The following is a 22588-nucleotide window of genomic DNA, read 5'->3' on the forward strand; positions in this document are numbered from 1 at the left end:
TTTTTTAATTTTAATTTTAATTTTATTTATTTATTTATTTTTTTTGGGGGGGTACACCAAGTTCAATCATCTGTTTTTATACACATATGGGGGCAATCTTCTTGATGCCCCCACAAGACCCAGGCGGGAAGAGCTGCGTTTGGCCAGCAGCGAAATGGAGAAGAGCCAGGCGAGCTGTCATTTGTGCACCTCCAGTGACGGGGAGCTCACTGCTTCTCAGCGGACACAGCTCTGCTCTAGGCAGCTTTGACCTTGAGAAAGTGCTTCCCTCAGTTGCGTGCAAGTCTCCCTCCCTGGAATGTCACTCATTGAACATCTGTGACCTGGCTAGGCAACCCCCCCTCCAGAGACGGGAGGCCGGTGATGTCACCTCGGAGACTCTTCTCCCCCCACCAAGAAGGTCCGCCATGAGTTTGTCTAAGTCCCTCTTGATAATAATACATTTACTGAGCACTTACTATCTGCTAGGTACCGTGCTAGGCCTACTAAGTACCAGGAACAGAGTTAAGCACCTTACATGTATTAAACCTCCCCAGGGTCCATCTGTCAGTGTTTGTTTCCCCACTTTTTGGGACCCATGGCAGACCAAGAGAGATGAAGTGACATGCCCAAGGCCAGAGTTCACTAGATCCCCCGAGACTCCAAGCCAGGCCGTCACCTGGGTCCCCAGTGGAGCTCAGTGTTCAGCTGGCGCTTGGCCCGCCTGGGCTGGCGGCCACACCTGGCCGATGCGGCCTCAGGTCCTGATAGCGATTTAGTGGTATCAGCTCGGGGTAAACGTGTGGCCCCCAAAACAGTTAGGTTGCCCTGCATTTGTGCGGTGATAAGACAGTGCCAAGACCACCAATATCGGGGGGCCTGCTCCCCACCACCCTGCCTGCTATGGGGACTGTGGGCCTCGATAATCCCCAAGGAGCAGATAGCACCAAACACACGTTATGTGGTTTCTATAGCCATTGTAATGTTTTTCAAGTTTGGTAATGATATGGAAAATGAGATTGCCTTCTGTAAGTTCATTTCTTTCGTTTGGATGCTCAGGTCTCTGCCTCCCCTGGGTGACTGGGACGTCCCCAGCCCCAATCACTCAACAGTGGGCCAGAGTCAGAGAAGGCTCCTGGCCAAGCACCCAGGTCTATGGGAGACAGATGTGTGGACAGACAGCCAGGACCCAGATAACTGGTGCTTTCTCGGGGAGCGCAGGGCAGGGGTAGGCCAGCTGCTATGGGATTAGGCAGGGTTCCCTGGAGGAAGCAAGGAGGCTAAGAAGGGTCAGAGTTCACGGAGTGAAGGAGGCCTCAAGGAAGGGCAGAGGATAGAGTGAACGCACAGGCGGGGGAGCAGGACTCGGGTGGGGTTGGCATGTGCTTTGCTGTGTCATGAGCTTACAGTTCACCTCAGGGCAGGGCTGGGGAGATGGACGAGGCCCTGTCGCCATAGTCAGGGGTTTGGTCTTCATGCTGTGGGCAGTGACAGTCATTGGAGGGTTTTTAGGGGCAGGACAGGGCGCTGCTGTACCATGTCATCCTAGAGCTCATGACAACAGAATCTCTCTGTCACACTCCGCCTCTTCCAGAGAACTCAGTCCATGGAGTGTCCGGCTTTTAACCCAAGGAGCCGGGCTGCAGGCTGCAGGACCGCCGGGCCTGTTTGTTTGAGGGGCTGATGGAGAGAGCTGGGGTTCAGGAGATGGGGGCTCCAGTCCTAGATCCGTCACTGGCCAGCACCTTGTATCGTGCCTGGCATGTAGCGGGGGCTCCTTCTCCCCAGGCTCCAGTAGACACACACTTCTTGGGCTCAGGAACTCACCAAAGAATCATGGAGTAGCAAAAGCTGGCCCAGGGCCTGGAGTACACCATGACTGTTCAATGGGTGAAGAAATGAACGAATGCACGGCCACGGGACCTTGAGGCCAAGGTTAAGAGCATGGGCTCTGGAGCCAGACAATCTTCGAATTGAACCTTTCCCCCAACCACGACCTTGGGCCACCTCTGCAAGCCACCTAGCTCACTAGGTGCTAGTCACACCTAGCTCACAAGGCGGCTGTGAGAATCCAGTGGGGTAGCACAGGCAAAATACTGAGCACGGGCCTGCCCAGAGCCACTCTCGATGTACAGTAGCTGTGCCTGTTGTTACTATACCGTCTCCTCTGTGGGCTCCGCGGCTCCCCTGTCAATACCCTCATTCGGCTGGGCACGCTACAGTATACAGAACATCTTCAAGTCAGTCAACTAATTCTATCCCTATAGGTTGCTGCTACCAGGTGGCTGAAGTGGGGACTGTGAATGCATTTGCAGAGGGGGCAGCTGAGGTCTAGCCCGATGGAGCTGGGTGCCCCTGGCCTTCTTGCCCCAAGGGTCAAGTCCATGATCCCACCAGACCTACTGCTGTGATACCAAAAGACCTGTGGTTTCCCTGGGAGGCACCTTCCCCTGCTGGCAGCCCCCAAGAAGGGGGTCTACAGCCCTACAATCCCCCTCCACCAGTCCTTGCCAGGCGCTTGCTCTGTGCCCAGCCTATGCTGGGCATTGATGGTGCAGAGAGAAAATGGATCTGGCCTTTGCCCTTGCGCCACTTGCCGGGGAGGCAGAGGTCAGCAGCCCCGGTACCGAGTGATGGACTCGGCAATTGGGGAAAGGGAAGCCAGGGGCTGTGGGCCCCCGGAGGATGAGCACTGAGTGTGGAGGGAAGGAGGCATTAGGGAAGAGACTCCCAGGGTCTATCCAGACAGAGAGGGGCGTCAAGGTCATTCCAGGCAGAGGGCACTGCATGAGCAAAGGCCTAGAGGCAAGAATCACAAGCTGGCAGCAGCAGTGTAGGTGGCGACTGTCTCAGCAGCCAGCCCAATTCCTCTCGACCTATGGCTGCCTCCTTCAAACCCCGGCACGGAGAAACAGCTTTCCCGTCCATCGCTGTGTGGCCTCTAAATCCTCAGATTTCCTGTGGGTGGGCAGCAGATGAGCTGTGGCAGCCAAGAGCCTCGGCAAAGAGAGGTTTGGGGTGTGTGTGTGTGTGTGTGTGTGTGTGTGTGTGTGTGTGTGTGTGTGTTGGGGAGGTGTGCAGACAGACGAGGGGGCCGCTGGGCAGGGGCTCTATCTTGCTGGGTCCCCAAAGGGCAGGCTGGAGCCTGGATTCCGGGAGGGGGCCCAGGGTCACATCCTGACCCGCGGAGACAGGAAACCGGCCTGGTGTCTCAGCGGCTCCCGTCAGGCCGACAACACTGATCTGTCCTCCCAGCAAACCGCAGGCAGCCAGGGCAGAGCTGAGACAGCCGCTGATTCACCCTACTCCTGGGCAAACTCGGGGAGCTGACGACACCTCACCCACCCCCAAGAAGACGGAACCAACTGGGCTCTGGCGCTGACTCCCTCCTGGCCAGGGGGGCAGACAAGGCTGCTCAGGCAGAGGGAGGGCAGGGGGGCCACGGGCTCCCCCAGACCATCCTGGGAGGCTGTGAAGTGCTGTGGAAGGCAGTGCCGCCCTCAGACCTGGGCAAGGGGGCCCCTGCCTGGGACCCACAATTTGTAGCCCCTCTCTGGCCCTTTTCCAGTTGCATCCACCCTGCCCCAGGTGGGGAATCTGCCAAAGGGAATTGCATCCCTTCCCTAGTCCCTGGCCCGGGTATCCAGGACTACAGAATTCCCTGCCCAAATGCTCTGAGCCTCCTCCCAGGGTTGGATGGGGTGCTTTCTTGTCCTTTCCTCTAGAGGGGACACTGCATGGTTGGGGTCAGCTCCCCTAGACCTGAAGGCTGGGTGAGGTGAACAAGGGTGGGCATTGATGGTGCAGAGAGAAAGCAGATCTTGTCCCTGTCCTGGAGCCACTCCTGGGGGAGGCAGAGGTGGGCATCAGCAGCCCTGGTACTGAGTGATGGAGTCAGCAATGGGGGAAGGGGTACAGGGGGATGAAAGAGGGTGAGCCTGGCAGAGCTTGGGCGTCTGGGCTGGTTGTCCACATGTGTCCACATGAAAAGAAGCGGGTGGGCTGGGGCCAGGGACTGTCATATGTGCTCTTGTCTCAGGCCTTGCAGATATTAGGGGCAGGCTTGGTGGAGTGGCATGGGTTGGGGCCAGACAGACGGGCAGGAACTGCATCTGCTCTCTCAGTGCTGTATTCCCTGTGTCCAGCTCAGGGTCAGTCCAGGGATAAATATTGGATGGAAGGATGGATGGATGGATGGATGGATGGATGACTGGATAGATGGATGACTGGTTGGATGGATGGATGACTGCATGGATGGATGGATGGATGAATGGATGGATGGATGGATGGATGGATGACTGGATGGATGGATGACTGGATGGATGGATGGATGGATGGATGGATGGATGACTGGATGGATGGATGACTGGATGGATGGATGACTGGATGGATGGATGGATGGATGGATGGATGGATGGATGGATGGATGGATGGATGACTGGATGGATGGATGACTGGATGGATGGATGGATGGATGGATGGATGGATGGATGGATGGATGACTGGATGGATGGATGGATGGATGGATGGATGGATGGATGGATGACTGGATGGATGGATGGATGGATGGATGGATGGATGGATGGATGACTGGATGGATGGATGGATGGATGGATGGATGGATGGATGGATGGATGGATGACTGGATGGATGGATGGATGGATGGATGGATGGATGGATGGATGGATGGATGACTGAATGGATGGATGGATGGATGGATGGATAGATGGATGGATGGATGGATGGATGGATGGATGGATGGATGGATCAGTGGGCAAATAATGGAAGGAGGGAAAATATACGTGTGTCTAAGCATTTGCTGATTGGCCACCTCCAAGAGGTGAGTGGTGTCACTGGTCGCTTGGGGGTGTTAGTCTTGTTCTCCACCAAGCACCTGGACCACAGAGTTGTGCCTTCTTTCCTGTCTCCCTTTGAGAGCATTTTAGCCCCAGGCTGGGCCCAGTGCTGTTCTCCCAGACAGACAAATAATCTGGGGAGGTGGGGAGGACATGGGCTGACCAGGGACCTTCAGCTGGGGAGAGTAGCATACCTCTCCCAAGAGTTCTGGAAGCCCACTCTGTAGCCACCTGGCTGGAGACCATGACTCCCAGATGCCAAACACTGGGAGCCCCAGGAGGCAGGATGGAATCTAGGGGCCACACAATACTGAGCCCAACTCCTCCCCACGCAGATGGAGAGACTGAGGTCCAGAGAAGGGATGCTGCAGGCAGGCGTGGCTGAAGCAGGTCCCAAATCCAGCTAATTGCTGCCTAGCTCTAATGCCAACCTCCTCAGCCCCCAAATCACGGCACTCCTCTGGAGGAGCAGGCAGGGAGGGAACTGGAGGCCGTGAAAGCCAATCTACTACCATATATTTAGCTGAATACTGGACAGCCTGCTTTGTGGGCAGAATCTCACTGAATCCCACAAGACTGTGAAATGGGTGTATTGTTCAGCCCATTTTCCAGATCAGGAAGCTGAGGCCTAGAGAGAGGAAGTAACTGCCCATGGTCACGGGCTAATGACTGAGCCCGGGTTTGAATTCAGGTCAGTCTGGCTTTGACTCCCTTTGCCTGCTACCCTGCCTGTATGTGCCGTCTGAGCCTGCTGGGTGGACAGAGGGACGGCTGGCTCCAATCTGGCCGGCTCCAGTCTAGCCCTAGGAGGGTGGGGGCTGCAGGCAGCCCCGAGGCTCCACTCCTAGAAGAATTGCTGGAAGCAACTTTCTATAAGTGGCTACTAGTGCTCAGGGCCTCCTCACTGAAATCCCCCCTTCCCGCCACTGACTGCTGGGCCAACAATGGCATCTGTGGGACACAGGCACAAAAATAGAAACGTGGTCTCCCGCCCACTGGTTCAGGGAGGGGGCCGGGACAAGCCCAGGCCAGCCCAGTTTGCAGAGCTGGGGGTGAGGGCATGGCTGGCCTGCCCACCTCGGCTGGGCTCCCAGAATTCCCAGGATGCCATAGGGAAGACTGGGAGCCTGGGGTGGGGGCAAAGCAGGCCCCTTTCTTTGCCTTTAGCCTCTGGGCCGGGAGGGAAGAGGGAAGTCTGCATGTGAGGGACCATGTGGATGAGTCAGGGCCATGAGATGGAAATGTTTGCTGTGGAAACCCTGACTGGGTTTTTCTGGTAACTAGCTGGCCTTCAACTCTGCCCGGGAGCTCAGAGACCCCAGGGAGCCCAGCCAGCCGAGCTTCCACATGGCTCACTTGCTGTGTGGCCCTGGCCCCTGCCTGCCCCTCCTTTGGCCTCAGCCCCCACACCCTTCCCAGCCCCCAGCTCTACGGGGAAGGACTTGGCGACAACTGAGTGGGAGGACTGGTGTGTGAGTCCTGGGAGCACAGCTGGCTGTCATGAAAAACGTCACCAAGTTCCAGTCTCCTAATTCCCTCGCCCTCAGCGTGACCCAACCCTGACCTCTACTTCTTTTTTTTTTACTTCCTTTATCCAGAGCCCCGCCTGGTTTTGGTTCCCAACCCTGTCCTACCTCCATTTCACAGATGGGGAAACTGAGGCACAGAGAAACAAGGATAGTTGCAGAGCAGTGGCAGGAATGGATGTTCACAGCGCTCTTTCCTCCCAGCTTGGGGGCTGCGCTCCCAGACGCTCTGTCACCGGCAGTGCTCTTGGCCTGCGGGTGTCCACCCGAGGGCAGAGAAGGGAATCTCCTTGTCCACAGCAGCCGTGGCACCTCCAAACCACAGGGCCCATCTATTCACCATGCATGGGCCTCAAGATTCACTCCTCTGGGGGAGGACAGACAGGTGGGGCTGGACAGTGATGCACTGTGGGGCAGTCTGGGAAGCGGCAGGGTTGAGAGGGAGAGCACGGTCCAGGTGAGCTGCCCAGGGGTCCAGGCACCCACTCTGGCATCAGGCTGATGTGCACTGGGCGCCTGACTTCACCACTCACCTTGGCAGTGACCTCCCTGTCCCTGCATCTGTGAAATGGGAATGTACCTGACCCTGTTTCAGTGGGAGCACATGCAACATGCACAGCACAGGGCCGGGCACAGATTAGGTGGAACCATGTGAAGTTACTGATATTTGAGTGTTGTTTTTTTAATAGTTTTATCGTGAAAACATTTGCCCGTTTAAAGCGTACAGTTGAATGGTTTTTATCATATACACAGAGTTGTGCAATCACAATCGATTGTTCAAGCTAATAGCACGTAGGCAGTTAAGGTAAGGAAGCTGGGGTAGGCCCGTTCTCGAAGGTTCTGACAGGTCAGCAGTGCCCGGCCCTTTCCTGACACCATCGACGTGGGTCTCCCTTCACTCCAGTTAATTTTAAGTACTGATCACAATCCTGGAACAAAATGTCAGTTCTGACATATAGATTGGTATTTCATATTTTATCAAAATATATTAAATCCAGTATTTAATTTTTAAGTGTTTAGAATGCATAATATTTTTAAAAATTGATGAAACAAGATATTTCAGGGGCTTCCCTGGTGACACAGTGGTTAAGAATCTACCTGCCAATGCAGGGGACACGGGTTGGCACCCTGGTCCTGGAAGATCCCACATGCCGCGGAGCAACTAAGCCTGTGCCCCACAACTACTGAGCCTGTGCTCTAGAACCCGTGAGCCACAACTACTGAGCCCACATGCCGCAACTACTGAAGCCCAAGTGCCTAGAGCCTGTGCTCCGCAACAGGAGAAGCCTCAGCAATAAGAAGCCCGCACACTGGAATGAAGAGCAGTCCCTGCTCTCCGCAAATACAGAAAGCCCGCACACAGCAACAAAGACCCAATAAATAAAAAATAAATAAGTAAATAAATTTTTTTGAAAAGATATTTCAAAATCCAAAAGTTATAAACCCACTAGAAAACATAAATTAATCAAAAACGTGAACTTATACAAACATAAACTTGAGACATATTCTACTATAAATTAGCATAAAAGTGATTATTCAAAAATAAGCAATGAAAATAGCTCACTAAAATGAAAATAATTATTTATGAAACATTGAAAACAAAATAATATTATTTGCTTCTTTGTTTGTTTCAAAGAGCAAACTTACAAAGAGTGATTATGGTGTTGCTATTAGGTAACGGAAACATTTCTGGGCAGATTTTTCCAGCAGCTGAAACCCTCTGACTCTGTGACATCAGTTGGGGAAATGGCCAGGAAATAATCAGGACTTAAACCTAAAAACTTTCCACTGATGTCTTCATCTTGAAATATCGGTCTCCTTTTTGATAAGTTTGAGGAGATTTGCGGGGAGAGGGGTCAGCTCTTTGCCTCTTTGGAGAGACTGCCAGCTTTCGAGAGCAGCTGGAGGTTGTGTTTCAGTCAAGTGTTTCCATCTGTCTTTGTCCTTGTGAGCCCATGGCGGGGCTTCTGAGGGCTGCACCTGTCTCAGTTTCAGGAGTCACCTGTTCATACGCCATTGGTTCAGAGAGTCTTTGAGCAGGGGTTCTTCGATAGAAGCTTTGCCTTGAGGATCGCTGTGTTCTTTTTCTTCTTGGGAATAAGGAGGTATAGAAAAACGTGATGGGGCAGGAGAGTGGTTGAGAGCAGAGGCCTGCCTGGGTCCAGATCTTAGCTCCATACTTACTTGCTGTGTGATCATGGGCAAGTGACTTCACCTCTCTGTACCCCATTTCCTCATCTGTAAATGAAAATAACAATGGTACCTACCTCTTTGCATTATCATGAGGATTGTGAGTCAATGTGTAAAGCACTTAGAATAGTCCAAGCACTTAGTAAGCACTATATGTGTGAGGTATTAATTACCATCCTTGTTCTTGTTATGAAAGCATTCTAAATGCACACCCACAATCAATTAAATTTTGTAATGCAGTTGGTATCTCTCAAGACATAAATGATTTCAGCTTCACATTTGTTATAAAATTTCACAATAATGGTATTACTCAGCAAAATATGAGTATTTAGTTCTTGAAAATAGTAAAGCAAACAGGAATACTGCAAACTGGGGAGGGTTTGATGCCTCAACACTGTTACATAGGGACAGAGAAAGGGCACAGAGTACTCTAAGTCACACAGGCATTTGCAGGCCTGGCACTTAGCAGGTGCTCAATGGAAATAATAAATCTCAACTAACTACTAGATAAAGTTCAGGCTCATTGCATTTATTTATTTATTTATTTATTTATTTATTTATTTATTGTCATGGAAGGGCATTTTATTTTATTTTATTTTTTACTTTATTTTTATTTTTTGGCTGCATTGGGTCTTCATTATTGCCCAAGGGCCTTCCTGACTTGCAGTGAGTTGGGGCTACTCTTTGTTGCGGTGTGTGGGCTTCTCATTGCAGTGGCTTTTCTTATTGCGGAGCATGGGCTCTAGGCGCCCAGGCTTCAGTAGTTGCGGCACATGGGCTCAGTAGTTGTGGTGCATGGGCTTAGCTGCTTTGCGGCATGTGGGACCTTCCTGGATCAGGACTCGAACCCGTCTCCCCTGCATTGGCAGGTGGATTCTTAACCACTGCGCCACCAGGGAAGTCCACATTTTATTTTAAATATAGCAGCGTGTACATGTCAATCCCAAACTCCCAATCTATCCCTCCCCACAACCATTTAAAAAAAATCTCCTTGGATTTGCTGGGACTCATCTCCTTCATTCATTCAGCAAATTTTTTCTGGGTACCTCCTGAGGGCCAGGCACTGTGCGGAGCTCTGGGAGACTGGAGTGGACAAGCTGGGCAGGGAGAATGGAGTGGAAGCTTACAGTAAACGAGTTGTCACGACTGATCTGGATGGTACAGCCTGTGCAATCTGACCGGTCTATGTATGTGTCTCTCCCCTGCCCCCATTCCAGGAGGTGTCAGAGCTGGAGCTGACTCTCCAGGCACCCGAGCAAAATGGTGCGTGGCCCCGAGAGGTGCTTCTGATCCTCAGCATGAACAAGAGCATCTTCCTGAAGTTGCAGGCTCCAGGAATCCCACTCCGCCTGGTCTCCGTGAGTTTCTTACCTCCAACCCCAGCCTCAGGCAGGGACCCTGGGAGGCCCCTGCAGTCCACCTCTGTGGGCCAGGGTCCCCTGCTTCTCTTTTTCATTCTGACATTATTCACCAGGGCCCTGCCTGGTGAATCCCATGGGCCCCTGACACAGCGAACCCAAAGGGCAACAGAACCTGGGATAAAGAGCCCAAACCTGGAGGTGGGAATTAGGTTGATGTGCAACCCTGGCCAACTCCAATCATCTCTCACAGCCTCAGTTTTCCCATCTGTCCAGTGGGAGAACCGGTGATAGTCCCATAAAATAACCTTATCACTGTCTTTGAAAAAGCTACAAGACATAAATTTGAAAATATTTCAATACAGATGAAAAAGGCCAGGAAGAAACCTAACAATGATGGACTTCCCTGGCGGCCCAGGGGTTAAGGCTCTGCACTTCCAATGCAGGGGGCACAAGTTTGATCCCTGGTTGGAGAACTAAGATTCTGCATGCCCCCAAAACAAAACAAAACCCAAACCAAACCAAAAGAAACCTAACAATGTGTTAACAGCAGTTATGTGGAATTCCCTGGTGAAAAACAAAACAAAACAGTAGTTGTGGCTGGGAAGTGGGATTAGGAGAGATATCTGTTCTTTAAACTTTGCTGAATTTGCAAGATTTACTACACTTAACATGGCCTAAGTTGGAGAAAAATTATTTTTTAAAAATTCAAGTATTAAGTGTCAGACACATCCACCAGAGAGAGGAGGTCCACTGGCTGGGACCCACAGCGAGGAGGCTCAGGGCTGGAGGAGGTGGTGTGGACCGTGGCACTGCCTCCTCCACATGGAATTCCGGCCCTGGGAGGTAGCCCCCAGATGCGAGCAGCTGTTGTTTACAGCCAGAGAAAGCAGAGGGGAGCGAGCCAGAGCCTGGGGGAGAGCAAGGACAACCAGTGGGAGAGAGGCACAGAAAGAAAAATGGAGACGGAAAGAGGGAGGGCCTGTTGTGGGAGGAACAGGCCGACTCTCAGAGAGACCACAGAGTTCGAGGAGCCGGAGAGGCGCTGGGGACCCGGCTGCCTGGGAGCCGGGCCCAGACACAGAGAGATGTAGGGGGCGGGGCGGGGGTGGGGGGCGGGACTGGCGGCAGGGACAGCACGGAGGCAGACGGAGCTGGCCGGCGGGGAAGCCCCTGGGAGGGACCCTGCAGGCCTAACGCAGCCAAGCAGGAGGGCAGAGCCGACCCACCCCGTGCGGCACACCTCGGCTCCCGGGGCAGCAGAGCGAGCTCCTGCCACGGCTCCTCCTCCCTCTCGACCCGCCCCTTTCCCCTGCCCATTCCCGGACCCCCTGGCGGCCCAGCCCCGGGATCTAGGTCCGGCGGCGCGGCTCTGCGTGACGCAGGGTAGATGAAAAGCAGCGGCCTGGCGGGCCGGAAGGTCGCAGCAGCCGCCGGCTCGGGCCTCGGCCACACCCCCTCCCCGGCTCCCCGCCCCCTCCCTCCGCCCCGCCCCGCCCCCGCTCCCCCCGCCCGCCCCGGCTGAGAATGGGCGGGGGCACCTCCGGAGCCGCGCGCGGCCTCGGCCCTGCAGTTTCCGGAGCCGGCCCCCAGCAGCCGGAGTCGGGACGCTGCTGGAGGGACAAAGAGCTTCTCGGGGGCGCAGGCCTCTGTCCCAGATCCAGCAACAGGAGATTGACAGACACCTTGCCCTTCAATCCCTATTACATCCCCATTTACAGAGCTGACCCTGAGAGTCAGATGGGTGCAGTATTCCCCCCCACCCCACACACAACTCGCCAGCTCTAACCCACTGCCCCAGCCCTTCCATGGGGTGGGGGTGAGAGGGCCGCTGGGTTCATCACCCAGGTGCTTAGCACTTTGCCCCCTTGTTAAAGTCCTGCGCCATTCCAGGTGGACCATTCTATGGTGTCTTGCCTATTGCCACCGTCAGGCAGTCCCCCTTCGTATCTAGCCTGAAGCCCTTACGCTGCTGCTGCTTCAGTGCAGTGCCTCTGGCTTTGGAGATGGATGGAAAAGGAACTCTCTTAAGTCCGTGGCCCCAACAGCTTCCTGTGAACCTCTGACTTCAACAGAGCACCTACCCCGGGAAGTCTTTCCCGTTTCCTTCCCCAGCCCTCCAGAGTCTCTCCTGCGACGTGAGCAGTGGAGGCAGCAAGGTGCTGGAGCCACCCAGATTCTCATCCCTGTCCATCCAGGGGACCTGTCTTACTCCTTTGTTTCTTATTAAATAATATGCTCTGTCTTGTGTTGTTTTAAATGACTTGAGGCGTGACTAGTTTCTGGATGGTAAGATCCCCTAGAGCAGAGACACCTCTGTTTGTCTTTCACTCATTCGTGCATTCATCTATTTCTTCTCTTGTCCCTTCTCCCTTCCTGTGTGCAGGGAGCACCTGCCATGTGCCATCGTCAGGGAGAAGTTGCCACGTCAGGATCCCCAGTGCTGGGCCCAGGGCCTGGCACGAAATTGGATAAATATTTCTCAGGGCCCACTCTGTGTCAAGCCCCATGCAGGGGTGGGCAAGGCCGGCATTTTTCCTCACAGACCTTAGAGTGTGGGCGAAACAGACAGTAGCCACATGATGTCATAAGTGTTGGCTGAATGAGGAAGCCTATGGAGGGGTGGGAGGGTGATGTTTGGACAGGTGGATGCACACAGATGTGTGTCCATCCAGCTCTCCAGGTGTGGAAAGGAGATGGGGCAGATCTGGCTCTGGGGGGGCCCTAGTTAGGGGGCTGTGGGCTGACTTCAGATCCACCAGCCTCAGCACCTTCAGCCCTGGCCTCCTCTGCTCAGCTAGCCAGCTGCTTCCACAAATTATCTCCTGACCTCTGGCACGGGACAGAGGGGACTCAGGCCCAGGAGCAGCACCCTGAGCCTTCATGTGTCTCCCCAGAACCCCAACCAGATCTTCCAAGAGCCTTCCAACAAGGTCGATATCACACAGCTGCCACCCTTCACTACCAAGCACCAGCTCCTCAACTGGGCGGATACAAAGGGTCCCATCACCTCTGTTGCTGCGCTGAGCGATCCTAAAAGCATCCTCCTCCGTCTGGACCAAGGTCAGCTTCCCCAACAGCCTCCCTGGGTTCAGGACTCAGATCTGGAGGAATCTGAAGTCCTCTGGCTCATTCCTCACATGTGGACACTAAGGCACGGAGAGGGGATGTGATTTGCCCCAGGTCACACATAGCAAGTCAGTGCTCTGTTAGGACAGCGATTACCCCTTCACCAAATAGTAGATTGAACCATGTGAAATTGCTGCTATTTGTCAGTTTCTTGACCTACAAAAACAGCACTTTCATCTTATTTTTTGTGTACCTACCATCTGCCAAACCCTATACTAGGCATCTGGGGACTCTATGGGGACCGACCCAGACCCTGCCCTCCTGGAGCTGGCTCTGTGGTGGGGAGATGATAATATGTACACAAGTAAATTCTATAACTTCAGGTCATGGTAAATTCTATAAGAAAGGTAAAAGGGCAGTGATGTGCTGGTGGTTGCAGGGCTGCATCCCTAACGTGTGCCGTGGGTTCATACCTTAAATTAACCCTGTGTTGACAGATGAGGAAACAGAGGCCAGGGACTTGCCCTGGGTCACTCTGCTGTAAGTGGTGGGGGGATGATTTGAACTCGGGTCCTCCCATGCCCCCCACACTTTGCTGCTCCATCCCGCCTGCCCCACCATTACTGTGGGTGAGGGTGCGCCTCTGTATTAGATGCCTGGCTGCTCGAGGAGGTGACAGAGGTGCGCTTGTCTCCACAGCCCCGAGATCACCGTCCTTCTGCAGTCTGGAACCCCACAAGGACATGGGCCACACGCTGCAATGGAGCCCTTTTGCCCAGGCCTCCGTCCTGGGCTGCCGCTTGGAAGGTGTGGCTGGCCACAAGGAGGCGCACATCCTGAAGATCCTGCCGGGTCCAGAGGCCGGGTAAGGGTGCCCACCCCCGCCCCTCCAGCCCCGCCCCCTAGAAAATCCTGCCTCTGTCCAAGCCTCGGCCCTGCCCCTGGCCTGCTCGGAGTACTGTCACCCCCATCTACCTCTGGGCCGCGCCCATTTCCACGCCCACCCCACAGACCCACGACCACCCAGGTTAAGAGCGCCGCCGCTGCCCACCAGACCCCAGGTCTTGTCCCTGCCCCCCAAGTCCCAGCCAAGCACCCCCTCCCCTGTACCCCGCACTACCGCTCGTGCTGATGTGGGGGTCTGTCTCCCCACAGGCCCCGGACAGTGACCGTGCAGGTGAAGCTGAGTTGTGCTTCGAGGGATCTCGACGCCGTGCTCATCCTTCAGGGTCCACCCTACGTGTCCTGGCTCATCGACGCCAACCACAACGTGCAGATCTGGGTGAGTCTTGTTCTGAGATCCAGGCAGCTCTGTTCAGGGCTCCCCAGGGCTCCCCAAAGGAAAAAACCCAAACTCCCTGCTCCACCACCCCAGCCCTGAGCCTTTAAGCATGATAATCTTTTGCCCCCAACCTCTCCTTCTGTGCACTACCTGTTCTTCCTCCAGAGCATCACTTAAATGGCACCTCCTCCAGGAAGCTTTCCATGATCCCTTAGGGAGGCCCCTAACACAGCTCACAGGGTCAGGGAAGTTTCCTGGAGAGGTAAACTCCAAGCCGAGTTGGAAGACACACAGGAACCAGTAGATGAGGGGAGGTGGCCCAGGCAGGGGAAACAGCAGGAGCCCCCGCCAGGCTGTGCTCCCCCTGCCTGCGTCTGCAGCTGCCTGTACTGCCTCTCTCCCTGTCATTAGACCACTGGTGAATACTCCTTCAAGATCTTTCCAGACAAGAACATCCGTGGCTTCAACCTCCCAAACACAACCCAAGGCCTGCTGGGGGAGGCCCGGAGGCTCAACGCCAGTGTAGTAGCGTCCTTTGTGGAGCTCCCTCTGGCCAGCTTCGTCTCTCTGCAGGCCCCCAGCTGTGGTGAGCACGCCCTCCCTTCCCTCGCCCCTTTCCCTTTCCTCGCCCTCTCCTTGGATCTGTTGCCGTGCCCAGCTGCTATGTGAGCTGGGCTAGTTGCAACAGCTGGTCGGAGTCCCATTGTCCTCACCTGCATCTCGGGGACACTGAGCACCTAGCTGTAGAAGTGCTTAGCGCTTAAGAGCACAGCGAGCTTGCAGTGACTGTCTGCCGGCCGCCTCTGCTACCCTGCAGGCCGTGGGCTGCAGCCCTCACCCACACCAGTCCAGACCACCCCTTTCAAGGAGGGCTGCAACCACGAGCTGCTTCTGTCTGTGATCCAACCCAACTGCTCCAACGACGTCATGACCCTGGTACTCAGCAAAGATCTCATCTCGGTAAGAGAACTCCTGGGCTCCAGTCCAGACATGGGCAACTGGTCCTTCCTCTAGCCCAAGAATCTTGGGGTCCTAATCCAGGCAGGAGGACAAATCACATCCCTCTACAAGCCTGTTTTTCCACTTGTAAAATGGGGTTGATAATGGTCCCCTACCACGCGGTGAGAATTACATGAGGTCTGACGACCTAGCCAGATGTGGAGCAGTAAGTTCTCAATAAATAGATTCTAGGTAGTCGTCATTATTGATCCCAAAGGCAGGCTGAGCTGAGTGGCAACTTAGAATATCTACACAATATGATCTCTGCCTAACTGAAGAACAAGGATATTTATTATTAAAAAAAAAAAACACAGACTTTTTTCAAATGTGGAAAAAGTAGAAGAGAAGAAAATCTCAATCACCCCATCCAAAGACAACAATTTGGTGGATTTCTCTCTGAAACGTTTTCTCTATGTGTTTCTTATACGGTGTAATCATATTGGATGCAATTGACACATGTACCTGTGTTATAATTTTTTAATATTTATTTATTTATTTGGCTGTGTTGGGTCTTAGTTGCAGCGTGTGGGATCTAGTTCCCTGACCAGGGATTGAACCCGGGCCCCCTGCATTGGGAGCGTGGACTCATAACTACTGGACCACCAGGGAAGTCCCAATAATATTACTTTAAAAGCACACCCAATCCCATCATACTGACAGTCCATAATTAACTCCTCCTCCCTCGTTAGACATTTGGGTTGTTTCCAATTCTGTAATATTATAAATATGCAGAACATGTCATTGTGCATGTGAAATTTTTCTTTAAGTAGGATTATTTTCTTAGGATAGGTTTCCACATCTGTGAGACTGCTGGGTCAAAATGAGTGAACATTCTGGCCGTTTTGATACATGTTGACAACCTGCTTTCCGAAAGATGATTCCAATTTTCATTACTGATTAATGAGAACACTTTGACTCTGTCCAAATTTCTTTTTTTTTTTTTTTTTGCCTGAAAAACTTTTTGCCCATGTGGGAGGTGGAACATGGTGTTCCATTCTTGTTTAAGTTTCTACTTCTTTGATTAGTAGTGAGTGTGGGCTTGGCTCCATGTGATTGATAATAGCCCAAGTCTCTGTAGCATTGTGACTTGGTATTTTTCTTGATGATTTTTATAAGCTTTTTGCATGAGGAAATACATTTGTGGCCCTTTATCCATCATTCTTATTGAAATAATCTCTCCCGGTTTGTTAAGAGTTCTTTAAATTTTGCCTAGAGTGTTTTTTAATTTGGGGGACATTTTTAAACATTGGGCTATCCTAGCTGGTTATCTTCTCCTTTGTGATTTTTTTTTCTAGTCTTTCTGAGGCAGGAAATCTCTCTGCCAGAGCCTTGATGAGTCATGGGTATTCTCAGGGAATTTTAGAATGACATTTAACTCTATGTCCACGCGGAAGTGTTTTGGGGTGTGGGGTATCGGGGCCTAGTTGAAGCTCCACCTGTCTGTGGCCCATCTCCCCCTCCTCCCCTGCCTCTGCCTGGCCAGCAGATGTCTGGGAGGTGGAGGAGGTGGTGCACGGACCAGTGAAGGCTGGCATTACTGCTGTCCTGTCCCGAGAGGTCTGAATGCGTGCACTGCAATCCATTGATCTTTGGAACATTACACTCCAGTTAAAAAGAATGTTCTAGATCTATAAATATAGACACAGAAAGATGTCTGTGATTTATCGTTCGATGAGAAAACTGACCTAAAGCATGAAGGACGGTATGATGCCACTTGTTAAAAATGAGGGGGAAGAAAAGGGACTTCCCTGGCGGTCCAGTGGTTAAGACTTTGAGCTTCCACTGTAGGGGGTGAGGGTTCGATCCCTGGTTGGTGAACTAAGATCCCACATCCCACATGCCACGAGATGCGGCCCCCCCCCACAAGGAAGAGGAGGGGAGCCCAACAAAGCCACACAAAGTACATATATCCGTACAGAAGAAAAAGCTCATGGTGTCACAGATCTTACTGCTAAGTACAAGTGTTTGTCAAGTTCAGGAAAAGTAGTAAGTCTTAAATGGTGTAGGATGATGAGACCTAACAAAAATGGGAAAGGGAGCCAGAGGCATGGCTGTGATTTGGGCCCTCCTGGGGGATGGTCAGTCCTTAGTGCTGGGGTGTGATGGACAGGCCCCCGGGAGCCCTGTGCCTCCTGACGGTGCCCCCCCCCAACCCTGGCCCAGACTCTGAGGTGCACCGTCACGAGCCTGACCTTCCGGGACACCAGCTGCCAGGCTGAGGACAGAGATGACCAGTTTGTCTTGAGCAGCGGCTACTCCAGTTGTGGCATGGTAGTGACGGAAACTGTGGTCAGTAATGAGGTAAGAGCTGGGGTGGGAAAGGTATTAGGGCTGGTTTAATTGGTGCCCTCTGGATCTTCCAGGCTGAGGTGCATTTGGGAGAGTGCGTGTGATGCTCAGTAGGAAGACGAGACAAGCTTAGCCATTGGTTGGCTCAGTCTCCCCATCCAAAAAGTGGGTGTGTTGGGGGATACCCTCTGGGCTCCTTTCTGGCTCTGACCAGCTCCTTGGCTCTGTTCCTGCAGGTGGTCGTCAACTTCCTGCCAAGCTCATCACTGCAGCGGGTGAGATGGATGGCTACCATGCTAGCCCATCTGGTCCAGGGTCCTGGGGCCCCTTCCTGTCCTGGGAGGGAGCAGGCCTCAGAAAACTCAGGCCCTGATCCTGGCAAGCCAATGAGTCTCCAGTGTGCCTCAGTCGCCCCTTCTGTGCAGTGGGAGCAGTACTGTTTAGGGTTATGTTCTCAGAGGGGTCAAGCACATATCAGCTGTGTGGCCTTAGGCAAATCACATAAGCTTTCTGGGCCCAAAGGTCCTGTTGATAGTGGCATAAGAAAGGATCCCAGTACGGGATGAGCCATCACTGAGATGACGCGTGGAAAGCACTTCACACAGGTCTTGTGCCGAGCAAGTTCTTGATAAATATCAGTTTTGTTTTTTGTTTTTTTGGAGGAGGGGCTGTTTAAGTTGAGGATGAAGGTCAGGCAACAACTCTGGACCATGACTCCTGCTCCCACCCCCTACCTTCCTGGCTGGGTGCTTCCCCCACTGACCACCCATCTCCTTCCCATCTCCCACAGAAAACAGTGAACTGCATCAACGTGGACAGCCTCTCCATCCAGCTGGGCCTCTACCTCAGCTCATACTTCCTCCAGGCCACCAATACCATAGAGCTGGGGCAGCAGGGCTTTGTGCAGGTACTGGACTTGACCTCTCAGGCCTGCCAACTCCTGGGATTTCTCAGAGCCTTTCTTTCCACCCAGTGGAATTTGACTTCCCAGAGGGATGAGGGAGCCCCGCTGATGCATGGTGGAGGGGAGAGAGCAAAGGCAGAGCCCAGACACGGGTTGGAATGTCCCCTCTTCTTCCTCATCTGCTCCAGGCAGGCCCATGACTGTCCTTCCACTGTCAAGGTTCTGGAGCAGGAACTCTAGAATGAATCTAGCTTATTTCACGAGAACAGGTAGGGTGGAGAGATGAGTGACTGTGCCTCGTCCCCTTACCTACCCTTACAGGTGAGCGTGTCCCCATTGTTCCCTGAGCGCATGATCGAGCTGGACAGATGCCAACTGAATTTGGGGCCTGACAAGGAAATCGTGGAACTAATCCAGAGACAGGAAGCCCAGAGCAGCTGTGTGAGCCTGCTGTCCCCAAGCCCTGGTGGTGACATGCGCTTCAGCTTCCTCCTCCGTGGCTACATGGTGCCCATGCCCACAACTGGCATCCTCAGCTGCACAGTAGCCCTGCGTATCAGGACTTTGTCCCTGGTGAGTGGGGGCTGGGCCAAGCTTCAAAGGTGGTTTCCAGGTCTGGAGTTTCCAGGATGGGATGTGATAGACCCGGAGGATGTGGGACCAGTGGGTGAAAGACAGAGCCACAAGCATGCATGTGGCCTCTGGGTACCAGGGGCACTCTTTCTGCCACCCTACAGCCTTCTGATGGCCGTGCTGTGTCTTGGACATTGGTAGGATATACAGCTGCAAACATGATCTATCCATCCAGCCATCCAGCCATCATCCCACCCAGTCATCTATCCATCTTCCCACTATCCCATCTAGTCATCCATTTATCAGTTGATACTTCTCACCATCCCACCCAGTCATTCATCCACAGTCCTTCCACCAGCCAGTCAGCCAGCCAGCCAGCCAGCCTTCTACAATCCCACCCAGTCATACATCAAACCATCCACCCAGGAATCCATCCACTCACCCATCTATCCATGTACTATGATCACCAATGTAATCTCAACAAACTGGAGACCTCAGGGAAGAAGGTTAGTACAAAGGACACAAAATTCTGATTTTCTGCACTTACTGGTCACAACGCTTCACCATCCAGTGGACATCTGTTCTCAGACTCGCAGCCCTGAGTCATCCCCAGGCCCTTGCACACAGAAGGGTCTCCAGGACTAAAAGCCTCTCTGGGTATGTGAAGCTGGAGAAGCCTCTGGGGCTGCTCCTGGGTTGGCCTCTCCCCCAGCCACAGTGAGCCTGGGCCTCTGGGCTGACCTGGCTGCCCTTACCCAGGTGTTCACAAGGGTGATGGATGCAGTGCCCCCATAATCCCCATGGGAGCTGGAGGCCTCTCAGGAACTCACAGGAAACATTCCTGTAGCAGCCAAGGATTGTCTGGCCGACACCCTCCCACAGCACAGACCTGCCAGCACTTGCCCAAAGGCTCCCAGCCAGAAGGTGGTGGAGATGGGGCTCAAAGTCAAGGCCCTGGGATGGGCTGTGACAGGCCAGGGTCACAGAGGCAGGCAGTAAGCCTGGAAGCTGCCTCTTGAAGACTGTGCCACACACTGTGTACTCCTCCTCCCCCAGGAAGTCCAGAGGACTGTGTTCACGCGCCTGAACATCGTCAGCCCCGGCCTGCCTGGTGAGTTTTCTCTAAGTCTCTCCAGGGTTCTGGGCTGAGGTCAGAGTGGGGCGTGATGGACGGCCCAGAGAGATGGGTCTAAGCACACAGCAGGGAGGATCCCGGAGAGTAGGGTCCACAGCTGCATCTTGCAAATGGAGAGCCTTTGTCTGTGACCACCTCGTGGGACCAGATTCCAGGCCTTTGGCTCTTCTTGATCCCAGGGTTGCTGGCTGACCTTGCTGGGGGTGATGGGGCTTCCTCGGACCAGACTTGGGGCAGCGCTTGCCTCACCTTCCTTAAGGCCTCCTAAGTGTGGGGGGTGCCCCTCAGCCCTGCTCCCTCCAGCCTGTGTTAATTCCCCCTGGGCCCGGGTCCCCACTGGGCACAAGAGTCCTTGATACTGAAGGCAGACGTGGGAGAGGCATGTGCCTCTTTGCCATCCCACCTGGGCCTGGATGGAACCCCTACACCCAGCCCACAACCAAGAGGGCAGGCTAATGTCCCCATTGCAGGGATGGGAACCCAGAGGCCCAAAGGGAGGCTGCCTGGCCCATAGTCACACAGGAATCAGGAGGGTGGAAAGAGCGAAGCTTGGGAAAACCCTAAGAGTGGGGGTGAAGAGGCTTCAGAGGTGCTCTGGCTTATCCCTACCATGGTATAGGGCTCAGAGAGGGGCAGGGACTGATCTAAGGTCACACAGCAGGACTCTGGGCTCTCAGGTTCCACTCACTCTTTGCTCAGATTATACCATCCATCCTCCCTAAAAACGTATCTCCACCAGCTTTGGGAGGCAGAGGCGTGGCCCAAAAGGCCTGGCTGGGCCCTCTGGGTGGACGGTCATAGCAACCACGGCTTAGTGCCAGGCATGGGTGTGATGAGCCCATTTGCTAGGTGAGGAAGCTGGGGTTTGGAGAAGTCAGGGTCAGTAGCTGAGCTGAGACTGGCACCAAAACCTGTTTCCCTGGCCAGCACAACAGGGCAGTGGGGCAGGGAGGAGGAGGCAGTGTGACTGCAGCTATCTTGCCCTTGGTTGCGCAGACAAAGGCCTCGTCCTGCCCGCCGTGCTGGGCATCACCTTTGGCGCCTTCCTCATCGGGGCCCTGCTCACCGCCGCGCTCTGGTACATCTACTCGCACACGCGTGAGTATCCCAGGCCCCCACCATGAGTGCTCAGGACCCTTCCACCACCACCTGGGGGAGCCCAGCAAAGCCTCTGGGGGAGGGGGGAGGCCTGGCCGGGGCCCTGACCTCCGCCCCTGCCCCCAGGTCACCCCGGCAAGCGGGAGCCCGTGGTGGCGGTGGCTGCCCCGGCCTCCTCGGAGAGCAGTAGCACCAACCACAGCATTGGGAGCACCCAGAGCACCCCCTGCTCCACCAGCAGCATGGCGTAGTGCCCAGCCCGGAGCCCAGGGGGCCACCCAGCCAGCCCTCGCCCAGCAGGAGAGACTGAGCAGCCACCAGCTGGGAACTACTGGCCATGAACTTATCCCGGGACCCCAACCCCTCCACTCGACCAAGGATGGATCAGGCCCTCTGCCCCCGCCCCTCCTGCCTCCCTCTCAGAGGCCTGCTGCCAGTGGGGGCACCAGCTTGGAACACCTTGGGGTCCCTCCACCCCACCCCACCGAACCTTCAAACCCAGTGGGCCTGGGGCACGGCTGCCCGGGACCACAGAGAGAGAGTCCACTGTGCTTTATGTCCACATTGTTGTAGAAACCCAAGTCCCTGTGATTTTAACCTGGATCCAACACTCGGTGACCTGGGCTGGGCGGGAGCTGAGAACTCCAAAGCAGACTCAGCCCAGCCCACCCATGCTGACAGCGCCTCCTCTATGGAAATAGCAAGCCCACAGCCACCTGGACCTGTTCCCTGCGGCTTCCGCATCTGGACTGGCACAATGGTGGTGGGGAAAACAGAAGCCTAGTGGTGCCCAGCCTGGGAGTCAGTGGGCGAGCCTAGCTCTCCCCTGCAACTGTCACACAGAGACCCCACCCCCACCCCCACCCCAGGCAGCCAGGCTGCCTGTCCTGGGCCCACCCCTATATACTCACCACCAATAAATCAGACCATGAAACCAGTGCTGGGCTGGGCTGGAAGAAGGGGAAGGGCACCTAAAATGGGGTAGGGAGGTGACAGTGCTGGGTTCAAATCCTGGACATGGCACTTACTGGCTGTGTGACTGTGGGCAGGCCCCATGGCTTCTTTAAGCCAGCCTCCGTTCCCTTATGTGTAAAATGGGTATGAGAATTCACAATCACAAGGTCTCTGTGAGGAGGTCTGCAAAGTGGTGCCTGGCGTGTGGTCAGCAGACATCAATCCATTCCTCTTATTTCACAGAGAGGCCACCTGCGGCTTAGAGGGAGGGCGGGACTTGTCGCAGGCCACACGACCCGGGCTCCTACACCGTCCAGTTCCTGTACCAGCTGTAGCCCTTATCCCCCTATGGTCTGCTGAGGGAGCTAGAGGTCAA

At 54.2% G+C, this 22588-nt stretch overlaps 1 protein-coding gene across 2 annotated transcripts in view; it reads left to right on the plus strand.

The window, feature by feature from the left end:
* The window catches only part of ENG (endoglin), a 31898-nt gene extending 9703 nt beyond the window's left edge, over positions 1-22195 (plus strand). The window contains exons 3-15 of one of the 2 annotated variants that reach the window (XM_057723165.1): positions 9769-9909; positions 12807-12972; positions 13678-13843; positions 14134-14260; positions 14672-14846; positions 15078-15220; positions 17423-17560; positions 17785-17823; positions 18339-18455; positions 18774-19025; positions 20082-20136; positions 21157-21258; positions 21385-22195. In XM_057723165.1, coding sequence (XP_057579148.1) covers positions 9769-9909; positions 12807-12972; positions 13678-13843; positions 14134-14260; positions 14672-14846; positions 15078-15220; positions 17423-17560; positions 17785-17823; positions 18339-18455; positions 18774-19025; positions 20082-20136; positions 21157-21258; positions 21385-21509 — 1746 coding nt within the window. In that variant the 3' untranslated portion in view covers positions 21510-22195. The remainder of the gene's footprint in view (positions 1-9768; positions 9910-12806; positions 12973-13677; positions 13844-14133; positions 14261-14671; positions 14847-15077; positions 15221-17422; positions 17561-17784; positions 17824-18338; positions 18456-18773; positions 19026-20081; positions 20137-21156; positions 21259-21384) is intronic. The other variant, XM_057723164.1, reaches the window with a different exon arrangement.
* The last annotated feature ends 393 nt before the right edge of the window (positions 22196-22588 follow it).

This window comes from Hippopotamus amphibius, chromosome 2 (genome assembly GCF_030028045.1).
Source record: "Hippopotamus amphibius kiboko isolate mHipAmp2 chromosome 2, mHipAmp2.hap2, whole genome shotgun sequence".
Classification (NCBI taxonomy): domain Eukaryota; kingdom Metazoa; phylum Chordata; class Mammalia; order Artiodactyla; family Hippopotamidae; genus Hippopotamus; species Hippopotamus amphibius.